A 27,681-nucleotide genomic window follows, 5' to 3' on the forward strand; every position below is an offset into this window, starting at 1 on the left:
TCTCTCTTTAATGGAGCGTTCACACTTAAATTCTGTAAGTCCTCAAATGTGTTATGATTACTACGATGGCCCTGAGAGCTCAACGCGCTGCAGCTCAAGAAAACACATGCAAATGGACAAAACACAAATTCAGAAAACATCCTCATCAATTTGACAACACGTGTGCTGCAAATACTCACAACGCAACCAAATACACGATGGCACTGCAAATTCAGAAAACATCTTTATCAATTTGACAACAGCAGTCGCTAATAATTACGTCACTCTAATGAGGCCATTGAAAACATCACTGCAATATGTAAATAAAGGAATAAACTGTGTTTATCATTGTCAGCTGCCAGGATATCAGGATACCTGAAAAAAAAAAAAAAAAAAAAAAAAAAAAACTCAACCCTTCCATTATTTCTTCAAATCTCCCACTGAAAAATTTGACTGGTCTCTGTCCATTTTTCATCAGCATAATTGCTTCCACTGTCACAAGGTTTTCTGCTCTGCCTCAAAGTCTCTGCACTGTACAAACAGAGGCTGCAGCGAACAAAAAGACGCCGCAGGCAAACATTCAGCTGCAATTTCAATCATAAAAGCCCTAAAAAGGGTTTGTTCGATGCAAGGGCTCAACACTGGGAGCAGATACAGGGAGCCGGAATCTGATGCTCTCTTTCTATCTCTCTCTCACTCACACACACACACACACACACACACACACACACACACACACTTCCCCTCTGTGCACACACAGGGCTTGCAGGGCCTGTGTATACCACTGTAGCCATGTGTCGGCTCCAGCTGCCTTCAGGCTCACTGGGAGTTTTTTGGGGAAGCGCCCAGGTTACCAAGGACCTCATCGCCTACTGTACTGTATCCCGGCTACAGTTGCTATGGCATCTGTTTTGTTGCACTGCCAGTGGCAATGAATGTATGCATGTTTCCCGCAGAGAGTGATCCCACGGGCGGAGTCATTATCTTAATGAGCATGGTTCAAATGACACACAAAGACGCACAAAATCACAAAGAAAGACGCACACATTCCAGCGTGTGGAGAAACACACATTCAATACAGTTGCACACTTGTATGTTGTCATTACCACCTCTTTACTCCTGGCAGCATGATAAACTGTTAACTTGAGCATTTTGTCGTTTTAAGCGTATGTGTCTCTTTGTGCGTGAGAGTTCATGTGTGTGTGTGTGTGTGTAGGAGGTGAAGAAGAGGAATAACGGGAGAGATTACTGTAGATGCGGTGTCAGGCTTCGGTAATCTACTCAACTGATGTTTGATTAAACTAACAAGCCCAGGGAGTTCAGATCACTGTCAGCTCTAAAAATGTTCCCACTTTGATCAACCACATAAACTCCAGGCCTGTTTGAATCCATCCACATGACTGCCCCGAGTCAGACAACCTGGGAGCTAATCCAATCAAGCTATTTGTTTACTTATTAAAGACTTTTATAACCCTGCCCCAAGTGATATAATCCTACGGGTAATTCTGTTGTGGATTTTGTTTACCTATTAAGAACATATTCACTCAAGAGCCAGCCAAGCTTCCCCAGGTGAGCGTGCAATTAACCTGTCTGAGATTCATATGGCAGCCTCAAGTCAAGCAAAGTGGTCTGTAATTATTTCCACAGTATTGTATGTCTGAAGGATCATTAAAGGTCCCATATTTTACACTTTTCCTGTGTTTTTATTTGACGTGTTGATATCTATAAGAAGATATATATGTGGTTTTAAGAACCAAATCGTATCTCAATGTAGTTTTACATCTCCTCTCTTAAGAGCTTGAATTACTATATTTTTTATATATATATATATATATATATATATATATATATATATATATATATATATATATATATATATATATATATATATATATATATATATATATATATATATATATATATATATATACACATATACATATACATATATACATACACACACATATACATACACACACACACACACACACACACACACACACACACACACACACACACACACACATACATAGTTACTTACCCCTCTATCAATGTGATCATTGGAAAATTAAATGAAAATGGAAATTATATGAAAACAATCCACCAGTAATTTTCCCACTGTGACTTAATTTGTTTAATCAGCATGTACCTGGATACAGACTGTTTAGTGAATTATATGAAAATGAAGAATTTTCAATTGATGAAAACTGGTAAAACATCGAGCGGATACATTTCAGTAATAAGTGTATAACTAGGCTGCTGGGCATTGACCTTAATGTGTGCACAGCATCAATACAGAGAAGTGTCAAGTGTCAGAACCTGGCACTGAATGCTTGATCATGAAAAAAAAAAAAAAAAAAAAAAAACAGCCCCTCATTGTATTGCGATTGAATGAGCAGAGGTGTTGGATTTAGAGCAGATTGTTGGGAACTTTCTTGTGCACAACTCTTAGAGTGACATTCAGTGACAAGCGTGTGCAGCAAATGACTGATGACGCAACGTGGCGTTTTGTCGGTTTGTTACCTGCAGTCGCTGTAGAGTTTATGTTGTTTATACATCTCCTCCTTTTCTGCTGCTTTAGTCTGCTTTTATTTCTATAAGAAGCGGCAGCTGGTTGATTTATGTAGCTTGAAGGTCCTGTATTGTATAAAGTCTTTTTTGATTATAAAGCAGGTCTAGGTTCTATTCTCCTAAATGATGATACAATTGAATCAACAACTCTCTGCAACAATTTGAATAAAAAACTGAACAATATAAAGGACAATTTATTGCAGGACTCTTTTATTAGACTGCATTGGCTTTAGCTAGATGTACCAAATAAACTGCCAACTGGGTGTATATTTGTATTATCAATTGCATGCACAGGCAGAAAAGCTCCTAACCCTTCCAACACAGTAACGATTACTCAGAGTGCATTTGAAAAGTTGTGGTCCAGGACCCCTTGTACTGTCATGCAGCCTTGGCCGTAACAGGGGCCGTTTTCAGACGAACCCACTGTACAATACTTGGACAGCTGCTGACAAAGTGAGCAACAAGCTGATGAACAAAATGGAGCATTTAGCTGCAAAAGCTCCAGATGTTTTTCAGATTTGTGAGAGAAGAAAACAGAGCTCAAAGGAGAGTCAGTACTGGATTTATATTCATCAGACTCCAAATGTTGCTCCAAGTCAGCCAGCAATGTGAAAATGATCAAATGTTTGCTGGCACTTTGACCATATGTACTGCACAGTATACGTCTAATGTTTAAGTTTTCTGTGTGCAGCTTGTTACACGGCCCCCAAAAACAGTACAGGATCAGTACAGGTTTAATTATGAAGATAGAGGCAGGAGACAATTAGCCGAAAATACCAGAAGCAGGAGGATAAAGAAACAACACTTTAGACAGAGCCAGACTGGTTGTTTGCTCCTGAATCCAGTCCTCTTGCTAAGCAAAGCGAAGAGCCTATGTTTCTGTTCCTTTAATTGACTACAGTTTGGTCTCCGAGGTCGGTTTCTGCTGTATGTTCCATTTTGTGTCACTGTAGCTTGTTTTGGTTCAGTTTTGGCAGCGATGTCACCGAGACATATTCCTGTGCTTCTGGCAGATACAAGCAAAACTGATCCCGGGAATGAATCCCACAATTCTAGGCTCACATGGCATCTGTCGTTGCTCATTGCTCAGGGCTACTTGTGCCAACAGGTACCTGAGCAACTCTGGCATCAAGTCCACAAAACGATTTTGCTCTAGCTTAAAGGCATGTAAACAAGTCATCTAATAGACCATCAGGCCCTGCAACTAGAAATCTGACCAATCAAATGAGACTGCCTCATTAAGACAGCACTCTGACTTTGTCAAATCAAATCTAACAGAGTAAACTGAGCAAGGCGACCACCCCATTTGAAAAGGACAGTCTCTAATTAGCTCAAACTATACTACAGAGATGTAAATGATCACTGATAGAAAAACATTTGCACCAAACTGCTGCTTTTGGTGATTTTGACAACTGTGCTTAAAATGGTGATTGATGTGGAGCGCTGCCTCTATAAAAAGCTTAATAAAAATGAGCAGGGCCGCTTATTCAGCTTCATACCCAAGTCCTCTTCTTCAGTTTCATCCAGCTCATAAACGTAATTAGAATCAATTGATATAATACAACAGATGGTGAATGTCTCAGAGGGAGGGAGACGATGCTCTGTTTTCACAAAGCCTTAAAGTTCAATCACTCTCATGTTGCATTCCCTGAACTGTAAGTCAGGATCCAAAAGTGACCAGGGGCTCGGGTTGTTTTTGGAAATGAGTCTCATGGCAACAACCCTCACCTCATTTCACTGGCAATATAATGCTACAGTAAATCTCTTCCCTCCAATGTTTTCCATTGGTTTAATTTATGGTCTGTGTGCACAGGTGGCTTAAAGGGCCATTAAATAACCAGTTTAAGGTTTTGTCAGAGGGAAAGGAAAGTGAGTCATCACCTGTTGTTTCACTTAAGAATAATAAAAATCTGATAACGATAGATCCGCCTGTATTCCTTTTGAAACAAACACCTACTTGAATAACCATATTTTACAGTTGAACAACAGTAACAGTAAATAGAACAAAACTGTACATTTTGAACATAAAATCACATTTTCCCCGGTAGTGCTGTTGGCTAAGGTAACCAAACTGTGACTGAAAACTGAATATAAAAGAAAACCAGAATTACTGCCTCATACCACCTGTATGCCTCCGCCGAGTTACAGCATCGAATAATGGTCAGAGGCGTTTTTGCAGAACATTATGATGTCACAGTGAAGTTGACTTTTGACCATTTGGATATAAAAATATCATCACTTGATTTTATCCTCACAGACATTTGAGTTAAATTGTGTCATAATTAGTGTATGAATTTGTGGTTTACGGCCAAAAACGTGTTTTGTCAGGGCACAGTGACCTCTGACCTTTGAACGCCAAAATCTAATCAGTTCATCCTTGGGTCCTAATAAATGTTTGCGTTCAATCGAAGTGTTAGTGAGATATTGTATTCACAAGAACGGGACGGAAGCATGAACAACTTGAAAAGATACTGCCTCCGGCTCAGGAGACATAAAAAACAAGATGATAAGTCAACTAAGTTTATGTAAGGAAGTAACTAAGTATCAACTTTTGATACATATTGGAGGTCAAACATCAGTTTCCTGGAGGAAAGCCCTGTGCTTCTATCAAAACTAGAAACGATTAATCGAGAATGTAATTGACAGATAAATAGACAATGAGAATAGTTGTTTGTTGCAGCCCTACTAAAAAAAATATGAACAATATAAAAAATGAAAAGGGGCTTTGGATTCAAGTGCCCACCAAATGGTATATGACATGGCAGGTGACTTTTAAATCAGACCAGATATCCATTCACTGGTTTTAATGCTGACTTCAAGACAATAAAACAGATTCTCCCTCGGCAACCACACAGAGAAGAAATAGGCTGAAGAGGGTACAAAGGAGAGGGAGAGAAGTTTTTTATATGGTGTTATCTATTGTCCTGGCTCCCTGTCTCTCCTCTCTCCTCTTATGTAAATTGAAAAAGGGTCCCTGTCTGATTCCGGGGTGTGGAGGGGTGCCATGGAGGGTCTGAAATATAATCTATTTGCTAATTATAAACCAAGGCTAAAGCATGACCAAGCCGCCGCTCCGATGAGCTCAGGGCTATACCAGAGGCTGGGGAAAAATTAGCATAGTCTGCACACACATACACACACACTCACACACTCACACTCACACAGAGCCTCAGAGTGATTAGACCCACCCTGGATGTGAGCAGCAATTAACTGCAATCACAGCGCTGTCCCTCTCCTCCCCAGCCCTCCCACCTTCTCTCCCTGTGTCTCTCATCCCTCACACTTTCATCTGTGCATCAGCCCTTTCACTTGTTTTTGTCGTCATTATTCCTAGAAGGGATCCCTTTAAGATTTTATTTCTTAAGCACACACTAGTGCCAGGAGGTTTTAGGTCTTTTTTTTAAACCAGCCCAACAGAGTACAGACAGTGTCAAGTGGAAACACAACAGTATGCTTCTTTGTCTGCACAAAATATTAAGCTGCAGGCTACAGATGATGACTGTGATTAACAATGTTAATAGATGTTACCAACTCCTATGTATGGGAAAATGTTGAGTCTATAGCTGACAAATGGACTAGTTTTCGGCATCCTTTAGAGACTGGATGTTTCTGACTTTCAATATTGTGCAGATGGAAGAAGGCTGTCGTAGAGACTTGTTTTAGCAAGGGACAAAAATGACTCCAATAACCTTTTTACACCAAAATTAGCAGGTATAAGAGGGTTTTTTTTTTTTTTTAAACGTGGGTAAACCTGCTAATAAAGGCAATATTCTCCTTATACGCTGCCAGCTGAGTTTGCTGGAGAGGACTCACACATTGTCACCACATGCAGCTACAGACACACACACATTCAGATGCAGACGTAGGGGAGAAAGTGTGAGCTGCCAGCTTGCTGTGCTAACTGGTAAAACGGATCTGTCACGTCTCATCCCCGGGTTTGTGCTCCTTTAAGTGTCGGAGTCTCTGTGTGAGACGCTTGATTGTGCATTTTTAAAACTTATTTCAGGGCTGCAGCTCACTCTTTCATCCCAAATATTAAGCTGCAGGCTACAGATAATGACTGTGTATGACTGTAATTCCTTATTATGAGATGTGCCAATATCTGTAAAAAGCCTCCAGTGCAAATACTAACAAGAACTAGAAACAGATCAAATTTCTCTGCATTGGATCCCTGTAAAATCCTGACGAAAATTCAAAATCCTTCTCTTTAGGTACAAAGCCGTTAATTCCCAGCTCCAATGCATTTTACAGATCTCACTGTACCCTATTATCCCAATAACACACTCCACTCTGTAAATGCAAGCCTACTTGTGGTTCTCCAAGAGTAGAATAGGAGGCAAGGACCCTCTCTACATTTAAAACTGCCCTCTCTGATAAAGCTTATAGTCAGAGCTGCCTCATGTGAGCCCTTACGCTACTGCATGTCATCAACTTTGTGTCCTCTCTCTCCTGTAGTCTCCTCTCTGTCCTCATTCTGTAGATGTCTCTAACTCTGAAGCAGCAGGATCTGCCATTGCAACATCATCATCATTAATTATTATTATTATCATTATATTGAGGCCAGTTCTGTCGAAGGTTTCCTCTTTGAGTTTTTCTCTCCACTGTCATCAAGTGCTTGCTCATGTTGGGAACTGCGGGGTTTCTCTCTATAATATTGTAAGGTCTTGACCTTTCTCTGTAAATTGCCTGGAGATAATGTATGCTATGGTTTTGTGTTATATAAATAAAATTGAACTGAATTGAAAAAAAAAAAAAAAAAGTGAACACAACACAGCTTAGAAACTGTGACAGCTTTCTCCGTTTTCAACTCGCCATCCCGTCTAAGGTCAGAACAGCCAAAATCACGGGTCAGAGTTCACCAAAGTTGAACCCCACACAACAAATTTGCATAGATTTATTTCAGCTCTGTGAGTGAATCCAATAATAAAGGCAATTCCCTTGGTATGAATTAAAATCGCTGCAAAACTTTGCCATTTGTGACGCTGGCGAAGACTGGCCTCTAGGCTGAAAATTCATCTTTTTAAGGAAGACTGAAAAAAAAAAAAAGAAAGCCTCTCTGTACTAATTCTGAAAAAAAAAAAAAATCATTCTTCATTTCCTTTACAAGCGTTTCCCTCTTTCATGATCCTTCTGTGGTCGCGGGGATGTTATCATGGCTCTGATCCTCGGACTCCTTTGACGGGAGGCGTGTAATGCTGATGATAGGAACTGAAGCTTCTTCTACTGTAGCATTCACTGAGTTGCTCTGGTTGCATCAGCTAAATGCAGAGACTGTAAATAAGAACAAGAGAATGACGGGACAAAGATCCGTGCAGGGAAGGGATGGAGCATTCAGTGGGTGTTGAAACTGGAGGCACAGTTGCAGCACTGATATACCAAGACACCCTGCGGCCCTTTAATGAAACTCAACAACATTAAGCCTGTGCTTTGGGGGAAGCGCTGGTTATGGCGAGTGCCACACCAGCAACAAACAGCATTAAGAAGAAGTCGACATTGTAAAGAGATTTGGTTTTCAGCACAATATACGACTGTAAATGTCTATTTAGGGATCACACATTTCAGCACGCTTCAAAGATAAGTTAAGCAAACTGCTCCAGATACTGCTCACTAGCTATTGTTTAATAAAACATGACACATTAAAATGTCAAAGGCATTAAATAAAACAAACCTAGTGACTCTGATGTGCGACATTTTTCTCCTCACTGTGCTTATTTTGACTTACAGAGGATAATCTCAGACATTAAAGCCTGTTTTCACTTCTCTCAGTTATGTTATTGTTAATATTTCTGCTATCTTGTCACAAGGTGTACTGTTCTGCACTTCAGGCCATCTCCACCTGCTAAGATCGTGAAATCTGGCAGAATTTATAATCAGTATGGGTGAAAAAAAAAAAAAAAAAGGTTGGGTTGATTGAATTTTCTTACACCAATCAGAACAGTCAAGTGTTGACTTAAAGGTCCCATTAATGAACTTCTTTCACAAGGCTAATTAAGCGCTTGCAAAATCAAGTCAGCTGTGCAAGCCTGAAAAAGATGTATGTCACCATTTCTGCTGTTTTATTTCTCAGTAATTTGTGATCTCAATAACTTTATTTTCCTGTGACCATAAAACAATAATTTCGCCATTATAACAAATGGTTTTGTTGGTGTTGCCGTCTCATCTCACTGATCTCATGTGCCAACTCTGTCAAACCCTGGTCAAAAAATAAATAATTTTAAAAAAGTTTAAAAAGTTCTTGTAATGCTAAGCTTAAAAAAAAAAAACAAACATCACTTCCTATTGCTTATCAAAAACTCATCCTCAATTTATTGTCCTCTCATGTCTTCCATATTCTAACATTAAGAACTTCCCTTTTCTAAAAGCACTACTTTAATGGGACAGACAACTTTATACTTTGCTGTACAATCTTCAATGTCCTGCCAAAGTATATAGTGTGTAGCGTGTTAGCTCGAATGCTAGCAGTAGCCTGCTTTGCAAGGGGCGACACAGGAGAAGCAGAAAGACAGGAAAAAGAAAAAGAGTGCTTGGCCAGTGGGAGGCTTTTCACAGCGGTCCACATCTGGAGAGTCAGACTGCCTGCTAACTAGCTCAGAGACCCACAAAACATCCCACAGACCCTCCCTGGTTCTCATATGTAAGAACCGCAGCCTTGAAGATTCACAGTCTCTCCTCCATGCCTGTCACCCCCTGCCAGCTGATTGGGTCCTCCAAACCTTCAAAACTGTCTTCATTTCCTCTCTGTTCCTCCATTTTTCTCATTACCCAGTTCCTCCATCTGATGCCATCTTCCTCAAGGCCACCTGCCTCTCAAGCACACTGCACTTCTGAACCCCCCCCCTCCGCCCTCCAAATCCCTCTATCCAAAAAAAGCTGCAGGAAAACTTTGTGCATGCACAGCTCTCCCTTTCTGCTCTTTCAAACGTCTCCAATCCATCGCTCAGTCTCTCCTTCATCTAAAATCCCCCCTCCTGCGCCTTGCCGTCTGAAACCTCTGGCCTCCATGTGTTTTTTTTTCCCCTCCATCTTTCCCTCTTTTATATCATCCATCCAACCTTTCAACCTAAGTGGCCCCAATCTACCCTCTGGCCATCTGTCTCCATTTCTCAGAGTTTCTAACTCATCTGTATTTTCTAAATCATCTCTCCAATTCAATCTTTGCTTTTCATCAGCCTCGTGACACCGTTTGAGGGAGCAAGAATGAAAAGAACTTTGCTGACAATGGTTTTGTATTAAAAAAAAAAAAAAAAAAAAGAATGAAAGAGATGGAGAGATAGAAAGAGAAAGGTGTGAGGAATAGAGGAGAGTCAAAAGGAAAGGAGTGCAGTGCCTAACGGTGTGTGTGCCTGTGCGTGTCAGAGACTAGACAACAGTGTGAGCAAATAAGAGACTGAAACAACAAATAGAGAGAGAATACAGAGTAGGAAAGGAGGGATGCTGAGAGAGGAGCAGGAGGAGGAGGAGGAGGAGAGGGTGAGAGAACAAAGGCCAGATTAAAAAGTGCTCAGCTGAAAATGAATTAGGCCAACTGTAGATTTATAACCTGCTGAGCTGCAAGAACATTCAGAAAGAACTGAGCTCGTACGAACACACATACACATCTACTTAAACATGCATGCACACTCGTCTCAAGTACTGAGGTAACTATTTGCCTGAAATTGCCTCAAATTAAAGCGCCTCTAATCATTTTTATTCCATTAACAATTAATAACACCAATAGGTGTAATGTGGAAGGTGTCAATCATAGTCATGGACCCATAGAGAATTATCACGGAATTCTGCAGTTCCTCTCAGCTCTTCGCTGTTTTAGCATCTTTTGGCTCATTATTTTGGTTTTTCAGGCTGAAACTTTGCTGTTGTGGTTCATTCTCACCGCTCTCATCAGTGGCCTCGCCAGTCACAACAAGCAACTGCTTTTAGTGATACACAGACTGCACACAACCTTTGCAGCACAGGTAGAAGTTAGCAACCAGCTACTGAACACAATGGAGCATTTAGCATCTATGTTGTGAGACCAATCTAAAAGGGGAGTGAATGTTTGAGTTGCATTCATCAGGTGGACACAAACACAACTCTAAATGGCTGTTAATGTGCAAATAAACTACTCTTTTATAACATGTTGGCAATGTCAACTTTTTAAGGTGATAATTAATAAGTGTTGTGTTTACTGCCTGTTGCAATGCCCTCAAGTAGCCATAGGTTTAATGACATGATGTTCTTCCTCTATTTGATTGTGATCTATAAGAAAGATAATGCGATTTACTGTCACGTGGTCATTTTATACATTTCTGTTGTGAAGCAGCTGCAGCAAGTGTTGAAAAAAAAAAAAAAAGACTCAATTAATTGATCATGGTGAAAACTAAACAACCATCCTTCTGTCTAATAATGGAGCCATAATGCGGAATGTGGGCCTCATGAAAGAACACATTTGCGTTCTTGTTATTACTCACTTTGACTTTTTCGTGCCGTGATAAGAGCTGGTTGAACTCTCTAACTGCTAAGGAAAGGTACTTCAATGCTTCCTTTCCTATCTCCTTTACCATAGGACCATCTTATGTAAAAGGAAAGGACATGATGCCGTCCCATAATTCCTCACGGCAGCAGCATTGAAAGTGAAGCACCATTGAAGTTTCACCACAGCAGACCCAACAGAGCACCTGTTTTATGCTTGTGATATGATCCAAAACTTATGGAAATCCTTGCATGACTGGCTGAGCTCCAGATCCATAAATATAGATTTCTTCTCTTCAGATCAGTCCAGTTAAGAGTCATCTTGAGGACAAGCATATTGAATTTCTAGATATCATCACATATCAAAATACTATATACATAAATCCCTCTCACTGTGGAATGCAATAAAAATGAATTTCCTCTACTTAACAAACATAGCCTATAAAAAAAAAGGTCAAAGGCACCCATGCAAGGAAACTCCATATACTGTCTGAAATTAATTTACTCTGGTCCATTGCCCAATTCCTTACTTTTATTTAATTATTATTTTAATGGCTCAGCTCTTCTAGTATATTCCTTCCCATCCATCCATCCATCCGTTTTCAGATTGGTGGCAGCAGGTCAAGCAAAGTCGTCCAGACATCCTTCCCTCCAGCAACATTTTCCAGCTCCTCCTGGGGGACCCCGAGGCGTTCCCAGGCCAGATGAGATATATAATCTCTCCAGTGTGTTCTGGGTCTACCCCGAGGTCTCCTACCAATTGGACGTGCCTGGAAGACCTCCAATGGAAGGAGCCCAGGAGACATCCTAATCAGACGCCTGAACCACCTCTGGCTCCGTTCGACACGAAGGGGCAGCGGCTCTGATCTGAGCTCCCTCCAGATGTCAGAGTTCCTCACCCTGTCTCAAAGTCTGAGCCCAAAGCTCTTGGTCATAGGTGAGGTTATAAATTATTTCAAAACATCCTTTATTAGGAGGTGTAATCCTGTTATGGAAGGAAAACTTACTTGAAAAATAAAGTTTGTTTAAAAACTTTGTCTAATTCCTAATAAATTCTCCTTTGCATCGTTCCTTGACCTCATGAGGAGGTCATGGAAAAGTGTTTCGGAAAGGAGACTTTTCTCTGACCACAACCCAGCTCTTTCTGACCTGTTTTCACTTGTAATCACCTGGCTTCCCCGCCCATCAGTTTCGTTTCCCTCGTGTTTCCTCGTGCATCTGTTCCCAGCTTTTGTTGCCTTGTGTCCCCCCCCCCCCTTTTGTGCCAGTTACCAGAGTTTTTGTTTCCTTTTTACCTGTTTCTTCTCATTAGCCTGTGCGCTCAGCTACGCACCGGTCTGTTCATCCACACATCTGCCTGAAAACCTGCTCTTCAATCTAGTTAAAATAACATCACGGCCTCATCCAGCCTTCCTCTGTGTGTCTACCAGCAACTGTGACACCTGAGGAGGCCACATTTGATCGATGCCCCCTGTTGCTAAATTGCTAAATTGCTAAATGTCACATGAGTAAAAAGAAAAGAAAAAAAAAAAAAAAAAAAAAAAAGCTTCACACCACAGTGCCTCCGCTCTGCACATCAGCAGATGAAAACATATTTACTACAGTCAGTAGTCTTATAAGGGCACCCAAAACAAAGAGAGAATACAAAACAGGGGTCAGCAGTTTTCACTAATCTATTTTATGGCCGTCAGAACATAATCAAAGGCTAATTTTAGAAATTAATTGATAAAAATACAACTGGAAACTGCTCTGTTACTGTTCATGTGTGTGACCCACTGTCACATATTATATTGTTGATTTACTGAACTGGTGTCATTTTTTTTTTTTTTTTTTTCCATATCATACATCATATGTCTGCTAATTCAGAGGTCTGTCAGGCAAGCAAATGAACAATTGGAGCTTCCTGTCAAAGTAAAAGCTCACAATAACTTGAAATAAAGCTGGAAAAAAAAAAAAAAAAAAAAAAGCAAACTGTCTCACACTTTTATTTTGTATGCAAAAATCACTAAAGAGGAAGTGATGCCAGATTCTCTACTTGGACATTATAGCTAAATATGGGACTGTCAGTCTGATGTTGTAAGATTGAAAAAAGAAAATCGGATTATCAAAATATTCTGACGGCCTGATATTATTGCTGTGGGCCCTTTTTGGCCCACGGACCACTGATATACAATCGTTCATCACAGCTCTGTAACCTGACAGAAATGAGGAAGGAATGCTTTGACATGAAGTTAGATGCTAAATGATGCCTTGTTTGAGAAAAGCAGCACATGATAAAAATGGGAAGGGGCTCAAGTGGATGAGAGAGTAGGAGGGAAAGTGACCTTCCACTTTCTTTTTCTCATGAACATATAAAATATTCTTAAAAATATACTGAGATGCCAGGGTGTCTTAAATTCTTGGAAAGAGGTTGCTGCAGGTTTTGAGTCAAATGCTGAAGGATGGAAAAGGAAGAAGCAGATATGAGGTGATATCAGTCTTTTAAATGAAACTGCATCTTTCCGTTTTATGTCATTTATATAACTTAGCAGGTAGAGTACATGGTCTGAAATAACTGCTCTAAGATACAAGGTCGTTCTTTCAGGCTTTAAAGACATGTACCTTTTTTTTTTTTTCTCGTTACATGACCTTTACCTATGCATATATCTTCTGATGGATATCAACACTTCAGATAAAAGAAGAAGTGTAAAACATGGGACCTTACCTTTTTCAATACAAATTGAATCAAATCCGTTTTAACGATAAGAAAATTACAATACACATCACAGTACACATTTTAGTTTTTCAGCTGCCACTAGAGAAGATCAGGATGGTGTAAAATAATTGGTCCTTGGCCAGACTTGAACCAGGAATGTTATGGCTCACTGTCAGCACCTTAACCCTGAGGCTTACCAGCCCCCCCCCCCTTTTCAAGATTAGTCCCAAAGCAAGAATCAGCCCAAAAGTCATCCCAAGGTCTAAAACTCAAAGTGGTCTTCACAAAGATAGACAAACAAGAGCACACATACCCACACACACACCCACACAAACACACACACAGTTACTGATGCAGCATACAGGATCAAAGTGGAGCTGATCTTATTTCTCCATCTTCTGTGTTTGATGGTGCTGCCCTGCAAGTCTTTTTCTGTCTGAGAGGGGGGGGGGGGGGGGGGGGGTTAAAATGTACATCGAGAACACTTCTCAACTGTAGTTGCAAACAAAATATAGGCTTAAAGTGTGAATATGATCAGAAATATCAAAACCACATATACAGTATAGTAGAACGCTATAATTATTAGGAATATTACAAGCAACCAATAAAACCAGTGAAAGGAGTCACTGGCAGCCTGAGCAGCTGTTATTTATCTGTCTAACAACAGAATAGGCAGTTTCTTGAACATCCTTTTACTTATGGTGCTGATGAGCCAAAAGATTAAGTATCTCCTTATTTGTGAAACCTATGCTAAAGTCTAACTACACAGGATGCTCCACGTTACTGCTCTTCTGATATTTCCCCTCTAAAACAACACGAAACCTGAAATTACGACTTTATTCTGGAAATATTTGGACTTTTTTTCCCTTAAAATTATGACTTTAATCTTATAATATTATGACTGTCTTGTAAAATTAAACATTTATTCTGACTTCATTCTCAAAATTTCTGGTTTTTCTCCCCTTCGATTGCGGCCCTGATATTCCATTTTTATGATTTGTAACTCAGACTCATTTCTGTCGCTTTGTCTGTTTGAGAGTTACTGAAACTATTGATCCCTCCTTGATGAGCTGAAAATCCCAGCTAATCCAGACCCAGTGAGGATTCAGATTCTGAGCCCAGCGAGAGCGGAAATGTTTGCCTTCAGATTTCAGGATTAGAAGCGAGACTTCCCGCTCCCACCCACTACCTGACCCTGTTTCTGACAAGTCAATTGTGTCAAAGGACGAGGCACCAACTGTGAGTGTGACGATGCTAATAGAGGCTCGACGCGTCGATAAAAGATGATAATCTGTGCGCACGAGGACTGTTTTGCTTGCTTGACTTCAGCCCAGTGTGACTCTTCCTCCAGCCTGATTGATCGGCGTAAGCCCTGCTGTGAGCCCCACAACCTAATTCTGAAAAACCCACTTTTCCATGACTCCTCCTAACCCAAAAAAAGATCTTTTTTGTGTGTGTGTGGATGTGTGTGTGTGGGTCTGATTGAGCAGGGAGGAGGCTCCTCTGGGATCTGCCAGACTCATTACAACATCCACACACAGCCTCCTCCTTCTCCTCTGGTCTGCAGCGACCCAGAAACTCCATGTGGGTCAGATCACACACTGAACCCTTCACTCCACCGCGACAGCATGTGTGTGTGCATGTGTGTTCATATCCATCACTCCTCATTCATTTTTACCACACGTCCTTGTCTTCCCACAAGAAAACAGCTGCTTTTCTTCTCCATCATCTTTCTTCTTTTGTGTTTGTTTTCCCCTATGTCCTCTCTCTCTATATGTTTCGTATCAACCCAACCTGTCTCCTTCTCTCTCCCTCTCTCTCTCTCTCTCTCTCTCTCTCTCATACAGAGCCAGACTCAAATCTCCCAAGAACAGGCGGATGTGTTCCCACACATTCATCTTCATTGCCAGCGTCTCACACAGTCTCTCTGAGAACAGCTCCAAAGCCAGCGGTTCCCTTTGCTGCCATCTTCTGTCCGTAAATGTCATTACCCGATCATACGGGTGTTAAACTTTGGAGGTTAAACTTGTAGTTTTCAGTAGATTGGGATTTTCTAGGCCTGTCATTTTGGGGAGGAGTGATGAGTCTGTTCTGCTTTATATCTATGCATTCACACATTACATGTCCTCTTCAAAGTTTGATGCCCTGCTCAAGGAGCAAAGCTCTGAAGTTTGGCTGCACTGATGCATCTGTAAGGTCCAGTGCTGCATCAAATTTGGTTTGGTATCGCTTTACCCCGTGTAGTGTCATTTGCTATGGTTTTGCCCCAGCAGCTCACTAAACACTTCGTCGCCCGTTTTCACCGATGCTAGGGGCACGGCCTTTAGAAAGACCAGGGGCCAGAAGCACAAATGTTGCATACACACAAAAACCATGTTTTAGAACAAGCCAAGTTAAGATCCAGTGAAGTGAAAATGCAAAATAAAGAGGAGACCAAATATTATAATAGTCAAAATAGCCAACTTCACAGAGCTTCAATTCATTATCATCATCCGAAGTTTTGCTGTTTGCACAGCAAAAACAATTTGATCATTCATAAACAGAAAAAATTGTGTTTGTGTTCTCAGTGTTTCCTTTAGCATTGTCTAATATTATGTCCTCCTTATTCATTTTAATATGTACTCATCACAGTTTGCAGCCTGTCTGAAGCCTAAAGATGTCTCTAGTCCTGACAAATGAAGTTAAACAGGACTTTACAAATGGAGTTATTATACTAAAGTTTACTGATGAGCTCCAGTTTGTGATCTGACTAACAATCAGTGAAGTTGTGTGTCTTTTTTGTTGTTCTTTTCCGTGCCATGCCTGATAACTTGTGGCACTTCATAATTCTGACAGAAGAATTATGCATATTTGTGGTTTTAGTCATGAATCTTCAGAGTTTCATGCATCCGGTCCCAGGTGCGTTCGAGCCGTCCATCTCAGGACGTCAGCCTGTTGGTTGGTCCACCATGGCTTCATAGATCTGCTAGCACGGCTGCAGACTCTTCCTGTGAATCCACATCAACAGCGAGATGTGAGCGGTGCCTAAGCGCCGCCGAGGCGTCCATCTGTTCAATCAATACTGACACCAACCGCCATTTGGCCACCAGTGTCGCCACAGCCAGCTGTCTGTCAGCAGCAGCAGCAGCAGCTCCTGAGGGACTGCGAGGACACCAGCTGGGCAAAAGGTCTCCAAGAGGCTGACGGTGGAAATTTACTCAACAAAAATAAACAACAGTTTCTGTTGTTGCCTCTTTTATTATATTATTCATCCTCACGTGCACTGCCTCAAAATGATCAGCTGCTACAGTAAATAACTGTATTACCTATTCGAACTATTTACACCTGCTGAATAGAATCATTTATTATTTATATTCACTCTGTATAACAATAGATGCGTTTCGCTCTGAGCTGGTTCTCCGTGTTCTGTTTTCAAGGCTTTGTCACAACCTCTGGTCACATTTTCCCTCCTGTAAGGCCTGGTCCTGTTGCATAAAGCATTCTACCGACTTTAAAATGTAATTTCCCGAATGGCGTTCCTCAGTCAGGCTTGAAAAAGTAGTCACAGCATTGTTTCACTTTCACTGAGCTGGACTCAACGAGACGTGCACACTGTACAGCTGTTCAGCTGTCAGCTCAGAGACAGAGAGTTTGTTAGGGTAGTTGTTTGTTCAGTTGGTTGAGTCTCTTTTTGGTTAGTTTGGTTACTGAAGAGTCATTTATCTATTTAGCTCCTTTCTTATTGATAATTATTTTATCTTTTTTAATTTATTTTATTTACATACACACATTCATACAGCGCTTTTCTATCACTCACACACACACCGATGATACATCAGGGTCAGGTTAGAGTTCAGTATCTTGTCTGCCTCGATATTAATGACAATAAAGAAACAACTAACCAAATAAACAAAGAATTGACATCTGCCTTGTGCACAGAGGAGAGAGAGGCAAGACTAGAGAAGTCAAATGAGAGGGAAGAGACAAAAGAAGTGGAGTGAAATCAAAAGGAAGAGTGAAGTAAATTTAAGAGGGGGACTGAAAAGAGAGAAGAAGTAAATTGAAAGAGACAAAAAGAGAAGTGGAGTGAAAAGACGAAAACTGAAGTCAAAAGAAGAGATGAAAAGAAAGACGTGAAGAGACGTAAACTGATGCAAAGTCAAAAGAATGAAGACAAAAGAACTGAAGAGATAAACAAAGTGAAATCAAACTAGAATCACCGCCTCACAGTTATTTGCCTCCACCAACCAATTACAGGAAACATGATCACTATATCCCCTTCCGAGGTTATAGCATTGAGCATGATATCGCAGTGAAGCTGACCTTCGACCTTCTGGATATAAAATGTCATCACTTCATTTTATCCTTACAGACATTTGAGTGTATGAATTCAAGAACTTTGGCCAAAAACATGTTTTGCGAGGTCACAATGACCTTGACCTTTGACCACCAAATTCTAATGACTTCAGTCTTGAGTCCAAGTGAATGTTTGTACCAAACATGAAGAAATTCCCTCAAGGCATTACTGAGATATTGTGTTTAATTTCTGCTTGTTCTGGGTGTACCCGCTGTTTTGCATAATACGGAGGGGTCCTCAGGGTGCAGTTGTCCACAGCAACGCCTGAATCTACCTGCCCGTCTGCTCCAATCAGGATTAACATTCAGAAGTCTGTGCCTACGCAGGGACTGATGGGTAATAGCAAGATAGTTATGGACCTGAGGGGTGTGATAACAAGGCAGACAAGATTACACATGCAGAAAGACACGCACACACACAGACGCCTGTGCGCACCTGATGAAAGGTTGTCAATGTTGATAAATTCTACAATTTTAAAACCAATTTACGAAAGAATACAGACCCTCACTTGGTATTACACTAACAAACAAACAGTCATATTCACACACACACACACACACACACACACACACACACACACACACACACACACACACAGCTAGTGCAGGGATAAATCAAATGGGCAACATGTTGTCGACTGCATACTTTTGTGTTTTGCTGGAGGCAGCACATTAGACCAAATTGACAATCATACTGAAAAATGCAGAGCCAAGGAAAAACCGTCTCTATTTATCTCTCCATGGTTGCATGCAAAAGTTTAGGCACCCCCGTGGCAAAGTCCATTTTTAAATGAAAAGAAGTGAATACAATACCTGCAGCATTAAAAAGACACTAAAATGAGCTTTTCCTCAAATGTTAATGACTGGTTTATTTCGTTTAGTTACAGGTCCCATATTTTACACTTTCCCGGTGTTTTATTTCAAGTGTTGATATCCATAAGAAGATATATTTGTGGTTTTAAGAACCAAAAACCATCTCAGTGTAGTTTTACTACTAGTTTTTCTCCTCTCTCAGGCTTCTCTGTGGAGCTCTCGTAACAAGTCATTCAGCCAATCAGTAGAGATTCTCTGAGGCTCTCTCCTGATTGGCTGACTGTTTTCTGAGTGATCCAATAAAAATATATCAGATTTCCGGTAAACACTTAGAGAAACCAAACCCTGCAGGGTTGGATGGTGGGTCTGGGTGGGCGGGGCTTGGTGCATGGCTGAGAGTAGGGACTGCTTTGTTGTGACATCACAAAGTTACAGAAGTCCTGATGGCTGGTTTTAAGGCTCAGTTTCTGAACACAGGCTGTGTGCATTTCTCTGTGGACTGAGGCTTTGATACTTTCACAGTATCAATATAGAACCTAGACCTGCTTTATAATCAAAAAACACATAGAAATCACACTTTATACAATATATGACTCTGACTCTTCAACACAATAATGGATAATGAAAATAATCATTATTCTGAGCCCTTGGCCTGAACTGCACTTTTTTTTTTTTTTTTGCGTTATTGAATTACTTCCTCAACAGCCTCCAGATTACACTGGTTTAGCCTGCAGTGATGGAAACATCATCAGATCAATTCTCATAGCTATGCTGATGATACACAACTGTACATTTCTCTATCACCCGATGACACCAGTCCCATTGATAAACTGGTTCAGTGCACTGATCAAATCAACCTGTGGATGTCTCATAATTTCCTGCAACTGAACAAAGACAATGCAGAGGTTTAAATGATTTATCAACACCCAGAGAGAGATACTGTGTACCAACTTCTAAAACCTCTCTCAAAAAATGATAAACCCCTTGAAAAAGATCTAGGTGTACCTATAGACCCGAATTGTCAGTTGCTAAGTACAGCCTTTTCTCACCCATGCAGATACTGAGAGACTAGTGCATGCTTTTATCACCAGCAGGGTAAACTACTGTAACGCTCTCTTCACTGGTCTATCCAAATAAAAGCTTTAAATAAGGTGCAGACCATTTAGAATGCAGCAGCACATCTGCTGACCAAGACTAGAGGAGCACACATTTCGCTTGTCCTCCAGTCCCTTCACTGGTTTCCTGTCAGTTTTAGAATAGATCTTAAAATCCTTTTATGGGTGTTTAAATCACCCAATGGACAAGTTCCTGAATACGTGTCGTATGTGCTTTTAAGGTATAATCCAACTCCACAACTTAGGTCCTCAGGGAGTGTCCTTTCAGTTGTTCCTAGAGTGAGGACAAAGAAACATGGAGAGGCAGCATTCTCAAGTTATTCCCCTCGTCTGTGGACAGTTTTCCACAAGACCTATTTTTTCCCCATTTAAAATTTATTTTACTGCTTTTATTATTGTTATAGCTCCTCTCCAGACGTGTTTTAAACTCTGTAAAAATACTCTGCTGTGATTAATGTTTTGTTTAACGTGGTTTTCCCACATAGAAAGTGAAAAAAAAGGAAAACTGGGGCTGGAAGCACATCTTCGCTTACTTCCTCATTGAGAAATCTGGATCCGGCATTATGCCCCGCCCACCACCTGCTTGCTCCAGGTCTCCGGGTGAAAGAGCAGAGAGTATCAAGATGGTTAGAGGAGGAAACATCAGAGAGACTCAGCCACATGTTTGAGCCTCAGTCAGACCCAGACTCAGATGAGGAGACTGTTGAGACCAGAATCAGAGACTAGCAAACGTATCAGAACGGTTGGCATAGTCAGCATCTTTTATTTGTTTATGTTGTTTGTTAGCTTGTAACTGGCAGTGGCTGACACAGTGTTAGTGGTTGTGCTAATGCAAACTCTCATTCTCTGTACTGACAAGGTTTCAGGTTTATTTTGCCCTGCCCACTGTCCTGATGATGTCCTAAGGTTATATGACGTATGAATCCCTGGCTGTCTGAATCTATTTTTATGAGACTGTCATCGGTTCACTGCAGTTCAAGGTGGAAATACTCAGTCATGGTGTTCACTCACATGTTTTGTATTATATAAAAAACATCATATGGACATGTAAACAAGTTCCTGGGGATGCACATTACAGACAACCTCAACTGGCCCACCAACAACCATGGCCCTCACCAAGAAAGCCCAGCAACGCCTGAGGGCTAGGCTGAAAAGTGAACACCCCACCCACCCATAATAACATTCTCAACCCCCTGCAACCACTCCCACCACCTCTTTGCACTTCGCTCCAAAGCATCCATGTCAAGTCTGCCAGACTGAGCGACAGCTTCTTCCCCCAAGCCAGCAGGACCCTCAACACCCCTCCCACCACAAGGAAGCACAGACCAGTGCACCACCATTGCACTAGCACTTTAAAATATACGCAGCACTTTTTTAATATTCAGGAGCTACTGCACTATACATATACATTGCACACATGACAAATGATAGTTTCAGTTCTTAATGCATGTTTCTGTGTATTTAAAATGTGACAAATAATTCTGATACTGAAAAACTTGACTTTTTAAGCACCTTGTACTGCAGCCTTTGCACAAAATGTGCTGTATAAATAAAGCTTGATTTGATTTAAAAATATAAATGCAGCACTGTTTTTACTCCCATTTTTCATGAGTTGAAATCAAAAGATCCAAGAATTTTTCTACACACAACACAAAAGATGCACACATACCGTGACGAGATCCTGAGGCCCATTGTCGTGCCATTCATCTGCCGCCATCGCCCCCCGTTGCAGCGTGATGTAAACAGTTCCTGGAAGCTTCAGTTCACCAGACATGTCAGCCACTGAGCATGTTTGTGCTGCTCCGGATCTGCGTGTTCGACAGCGTGATCCACTTCCTGCCAATATCCAGCAACTTCACACAGCCTTTGAAGAGGAGCGGTCCAATAATCCACAACCTGATCAACTCTGTACATAGAAGTTGTGTCGATACTGATTCGTTTCCTGATCCATGACCCTCCTCGCCCCCCAAAAAATGCACATCTGTAGCCCAAATCACGCACTACAATAGCTTATAAATGTCTTTTATTCTAAATAAAACTGCTCATTTGAAAGTGACCTTTTACTGTGACCAACCCAGGTCACACCTGCTCAGTAATCATGCTGTGTCATCAGCATCTTGATCTGCCACACCTGTCAGGTGGAAGGATCGTCTTGACAGAGGAGAAAAGCTCACTAACCCTGATTTAAACACATTTGTGAACAAAATCAGAGAGAAAGACGCCTTTTGTGTGCTGACGAAATTAACTTTCAACCCATAATAAATGAGAGCAAAAACAAAAGCGTTGCATTTATATTTTTGTTCAGTGTACATACCTCTCTCCAGAAAACGTCCCAGGAAATTAGGATGAATTTATTGACCTTTAACACACAGCAAAAGTTCCCAGTGTGTCGTTAATGTGGTTTAAATTTGGATACACAGAGACATTATATCACACAGTATTTGGTATGTTAAATATCTGCAGTGGGGCCAACAGCACAGAGACAGACAGCTAGATTTAGCTCCTGACAGACCGTCCAGGCACGCAGCGGAAAACAACTTGGGTGGTAAAATACAACAGGGAGAGAGGGATGAAAAAAAGAAAGAGAAGGCATAAAATGACGGAAAAGAATGAAGGAAAGAAAAAGAAGCTGTTGTTAGGGAGTAATAGAAAGCAGGGAGTCTGGAAAAACAGGAAGAAAAGGGAGATGTAAATAGACTGAAAGAGAGAGAGAGAGTGGAAAAACTGAAAGTAATGGAAGAGGAAAAAGGGAAGTTGGAAAAAAGTGAGTGAGAGATAGAAAGAGAAGATAGAGAGAAGGTGGAGGCATGGCAACCTCCCAGACTGGGCTATCTGACACCACACAGCAGTCGTCCATCAGGCCAGCTGACCGCTATTTCCAGCATGAGATGACCCACCAGCTGTACCAGGGGGAGTGGGCGAGAGAGACACACAGAGATGAGAGAGAGAGAGTGTGACAGAGAGAGGGGGATAGAAGGAGAAGTAGGGCTTTATTTATTCATTGAAGCTTTATTTAAGGAGGCAGGTCACTCAAGGAAAAATGTTATTTACACAGGCAGACAGGTGGGTGAGAGGAAATTCACCTTCAGAGGAAGCGGGATGGGGGGCGTTGGGGGGGGATTACCTGCCCTAGACCCTGTGTCTATCAAAAAAAAAAAAAAAATCAACCCTGCTGTCCATCTGTCTGTCTCACTCAGTCTGTTTGCCGCGGTGTCTCACTGCTCAGTGGACCATTATAGGTCATCCAGTATTTACAAGAGCTATAACAGGAAATAAAACCTCCGCGGCCTCTAACTCATCCCAACATGCTGCAGGGGGTTCAGTGTCACGATCACACATCACGCCAACACCAACAGCGCTCTCACCCAGGATGTTTTAAGCCCTCGGGTGGGGCTGGGTGGCACGTTAGCCCAGAAACTATTTAGTCCTGATTTAGTTCTACAAATGATTGTGGTGTTGTTGTTTTTTTTTTTAAATGCAGCGAGGCTAAAACAAGCTCACTTCACAGCGTCGGACAGTAAAGGGGTAGATCTCAGAGAAGTAAATGCTCTACGTGACATTTCATCAGATATAAATAGCCTTAGCAAACAAGATCATCACATCACTTCATTCAACAGTTTCTTCCATATCCTGTTTTGTCCTGCAAACACCTCTCATGTGGTTTTATTTACATAACTGAAGCTCCAAGACGTGAAATTCTACAATATTTCACAAGAAGGATTTGTACAGAAAACGTTTGAATCGCCCATTATTCATCTCATGACCTGAGATTTATCTTCTGACCCTTTGGATGGGGCCCCACCCTTGGACTGGGAACCACTGAACTGTTCCAGCTCCACCTTAACAAGCTACAACAATAAAATGCAGATTACACATTAGAGAATCTTATTAAATCATAAAATGCAAATGTTTTATAGTACTCTGATTTCATATATTTACAAGCATGAAAATGATGCATAGTCACGCAATAAAAATGTATACTACAAACAGCAGCTCTCTGATGAAATAAAGCATAAAGTCTTGTTTTTCCTTATCTTGTTTTTATTATTATTATTGATCCTTTATTTACCTTTATGATTTGCTGCCTCATGAAAAGCACTCTGTGACTTTTCGTTCTACAAATTAAATTTATTATTCTATGGGCATGTACTATACATATTGTATGGGCCTGTATTTAATTTGGAGATGTCCCGAGTCGACCCTACAGGACCAGTCCGAGCATATTTAAATGGATCAGTATCGACTAAAATAACACTGATTAAAATCCAGTCCTTTCATTCCTGTAGCCTGCTGTATTTAGACAGCCGGGCTCCACAGTGCAGCATCCAACTGCACAACACAGTGAAAATCAGGTTACATGAATGTGGAGATATTATTTGCGAGCTCAGAAAGTGAAGCTGAAAAAATACACAGAGTCACTAAAGTCTGACGCTAATAATCAGCTGACACTAATTAATGTTAATTCTGACAGTAGCTTCATGACAGGCCTAGATTAAACTCGGCTGTTGTCAGTTTGTGCGCTCTCTGCACAACCATGAGTATACACTTGTTCCAATACAGATATTAGTGTCGGAAATGCCTCCGATACAGCCTAAAATACAGTATCAGGTATCAGCGAGTATGCACCAATCCAATACCATGTCATTTATAAACTTATAAAAGGGCAGTTTTCCCAGAAATCAATTCTTCTTACACAGGAAGTTGTGATGCGATGGGCACCGGGAGCTACTGTTTTAGAGCGGCGAGGAAGAATTGATTTCCTATAAACAGTGTGGCGTTAGCAAAATGTCAGCAATATGGCAACAACCTGTTACACCGGAAAGTCCCACCAATAAAAAGGCGACATGTACAGGACGCAAGGCTTTAATTTGGAGGGGCAGCACTGGTGAAGGAAGTGTTTTTTATCTCAAGATTCACTTTTTTTATTTTCCAATCTGATAATAAAAGAGAGACTCTATGATTCATGATTCAAAGGGTTTAACCTGAGCCATGCCAAACAATGACAGGAATCATATCACTTCCATACAGAGTTAATAGTATATATCAAATGATATGTTTTTTGGGAGTGTTTAAGTACTTAAAGGGACAACTCCATCAACTTTACACAGGTAGGTCAAGTTACTCCACCATGACAGCTGTGACTTAAGTCCAATAGAGTAACCCTGATGATGTCATAGTGATGTCATCGGGGTTATATCTCTGCCTTTCCTACTTCATTTCTTTGCATTCCTTTTTAAAATCTGTCTCTCACAAGTCCTCTCATATGATGATTTTCATAGTTCTCGTATAAAGTATATCCTAGTTATTGTTACTCTTACTTTTACTTTTTTTCAGGTGAGGACAATAAAATACTAATAACTAATAATAATAAAGTTAATTTATATGCACCTTTCAAGACACCCAAGGATCCTTTACACAGCCAATAAAACACTCAGAAGCATAAACAAGAAAAAACACAGACAAGATGAAACAATATATGAATGAATGAAAATAAAAATAGATAATGTCCTTGTTTTCGTAAACAAGGACATTTTCAGAAACTAGAAGATGTTACCTTTCAAAAGATGCCTCATAAATGCACTTTAGCCTTTCAGTTCCTTCAGTTATGAGCTTTTTATATGGAGTACACAAATGTGTGCAAATTACATTTAAAAAAACAGGTGGATGATAAGAGGCTAAGCACACAGTCACATTTGATTCTCCAAAGTAATCACAGGTCTTTTCACAATGATGTCTAAAAGCGACCTGCACTTTGCACCTTTAAAATTCCCAAAGTCCATTAAACGCAAATTAAACTAAATAATCAGGAAAACAATCTGAAATCACACACACAGCAGTGTTCTTTATCAGATCACACATACAGTATATACCCATTCACTGAATTACGGTGACACACTTCATCCCAATTATTATCTGTCACACAGAGGCAAGTGTGCAACCCTCCCTTTAACCAGTTCCTCCATCACATCTACGCCAATCAACAGTGTAGATGGAGCCTTTGCGAAGTGTTGTGCTCAAAGAGGAGAATGTTGGATGAGGGGATATAACTCATAACTGCTTCTCGCAGCATCGATGCCCTGCTGCAGGGACACTTATCAACATATCGGAAAAGTTTGGGATTGTTCCTGAGGTGGTGTCAGAGGTATTGGGCATCCTCTGCAGGGTTTTTTGGGGTTTCTCAAACATACACAAGCATATGGTGAGCTTCGATATACAGCAACACACACACACACACACACACACACACACACACACTCTTGGCCTCCACACACACACACACACACCAAGGAAGCTTTCATTTCCTACCAGATCGACACTTGATGATCTCTCCAAACTCGTCCTCCACCGGCTCGTCGCAGTAATCCTCGGGACGCACACTCTCCGCCATCGATAGCAGGGCGCCGGGTGTAAAAAAATAAAAATAAAATAAAAAAAATAAAAAGTTAATTATCTGGCGGGAGACTAAAGAAACAGATTAAATCCACCGGGAGGAGAGAAAGAGACCCAAAGTACAGATCCAGAACAAATCGGCCAAAAGGTAGAGCGCACGATTTTGGAGACGAGAACCGAGCTCAGGGCGAAGACGGGGGCGAAGGCAGGAGCAAGAGGAGGACCGGCCCGTGTGTCACACAGGAACAGACGGAGAGGAGCAGGTGTGCAAAGGGGGGGGGGGGGGGTGTCGGAGCATTCCCACCTCTAAATAGGGTGCTAGGAGGTGGCCCCGCGCCGGGCTCCCATTCCGTTTAGTGGACGCCATGCGTAATAACCTGACACCCAGCGGACGCGTTGTGGTGGACGGGACAATGATGTAGTAGCAAAATATCAAGGTGAGTCAACTTTGACCTCCGGGATTTCTCCCATAACCTCAGTCTGATAACGGCAGTGGGTTTAGTGGGTCAGTGCTTCTTTGATGTTGATGGATTTGGGTCACAGAGTTTGGAGCAGGATGAGCACACTCTGAACTGATGGCACTGATATTTATGGCCTGATCAAATCTAAAAACTGGTTGGGCTAGTTTATGACTTGAGCATCAGGGGATCTCCTCCGATGGAGAAAATATAAAGATGACAGATTAGTGCACAAAGATCCCTCTGATGGGACACTGCTCCCTGACTGCAGTTAGCTGGCAGCGCTGGTACAGAGCTGATCTATTAATATTACATGTGTTGATAAACTGATATAAACAGTTTGGATTTCCCGGCTAGTCAGGAGCAGGACTTGGTTTACTGTACTGGCTCCATTACGCACGACGCGGCGCGCATTTCTGAGACAGTTGCTATTATTAGATTTGATGATATGATGGATCCAGGCACTGCTCTGGTCTCAGTCTCCCGGCTACTCATAAATACTGAAAGCCTGCGGGGGTGCTGTTAGTGAATGGGGTGCTCCAAAAACAGAAAGTCGGCTGGCATTCCCAGGCAGCCGCCGGCTGGACGGGACAGTGGCTGCTGTCTTCACATGGGGACTTGGTGTGTGTGTGTGTGTGTGTGTGTGTGTGTGTGGGCTGCTGCGGGAGGGAGGGTGGAGGCCAGCCTATGTGAACTTGAGACGTTCAGCTGCTCCACATGGCAACATTGGAGTAAACTGTGAGATTCACAATGTTTTGTTGTTATTTTAAATGTCTCAGATCTGTACATATAGTGACATTAATCAGAGTAAGAAGATTTTTTTTTTTTCTTAACACCAGCCTTCACCTCTGACCACACCCATCATTACCTGTAACCA

The 27,681-nt window shown here is 41.3% G+C and overlaps 1 protein-coding gene across 10 annotated transcripts in view; it reads right to left on the minus strand.

Annotated features, from left to right (window-relative positions):
- The window catches only part of dmd (dystrophin), a 298,427-nt gene extending 271,859 nt beyond the window's left edge, over nucleotides 1-26,568 (minus strand). For 9 of the 10 annotated variants that reach the window (XM_071463817.1, XM_071463813.1, XM_071463810.1 and 6 more), the window contains exon 1: nucleotides 26,263-26,568. In XM_071463817.1, coding sequence (XP_071319918.1) covers nucleotides 26,263-26,344 — 82 coding nt within the window. In that variant the 5' untranslated portion in view covers nucleotides 26,345-26,568. Of the gene's footprint in view, nucleotides 1-21,625; nucleotides 22,039-26,262 lie in introns of those variants that run through there. The other variant, XM_071463812.1, reaches the window with a different exon arrangement.
- Nucleotides 26,569-27,681: the final 1,113 nt, after the last annotated feature.

The sequence above is a fragment of the Trachinotus anak genome, unplaced genomic scaffold (genome assembly GCF_046630095.1).
Source record: "Trachinotus anak isolate AG129_WGS33_773 ecotype Australia unplaced genomic scaffold, CSIRO_AGI_Tana_v1 ptg000026l, whole genome shotgun sequence".
NCBI lineage: Eukaryota > Metazoa > Chordata > Actinopteri > Carangiformes > Carangidae > Trachinotus > Trachinotus anak.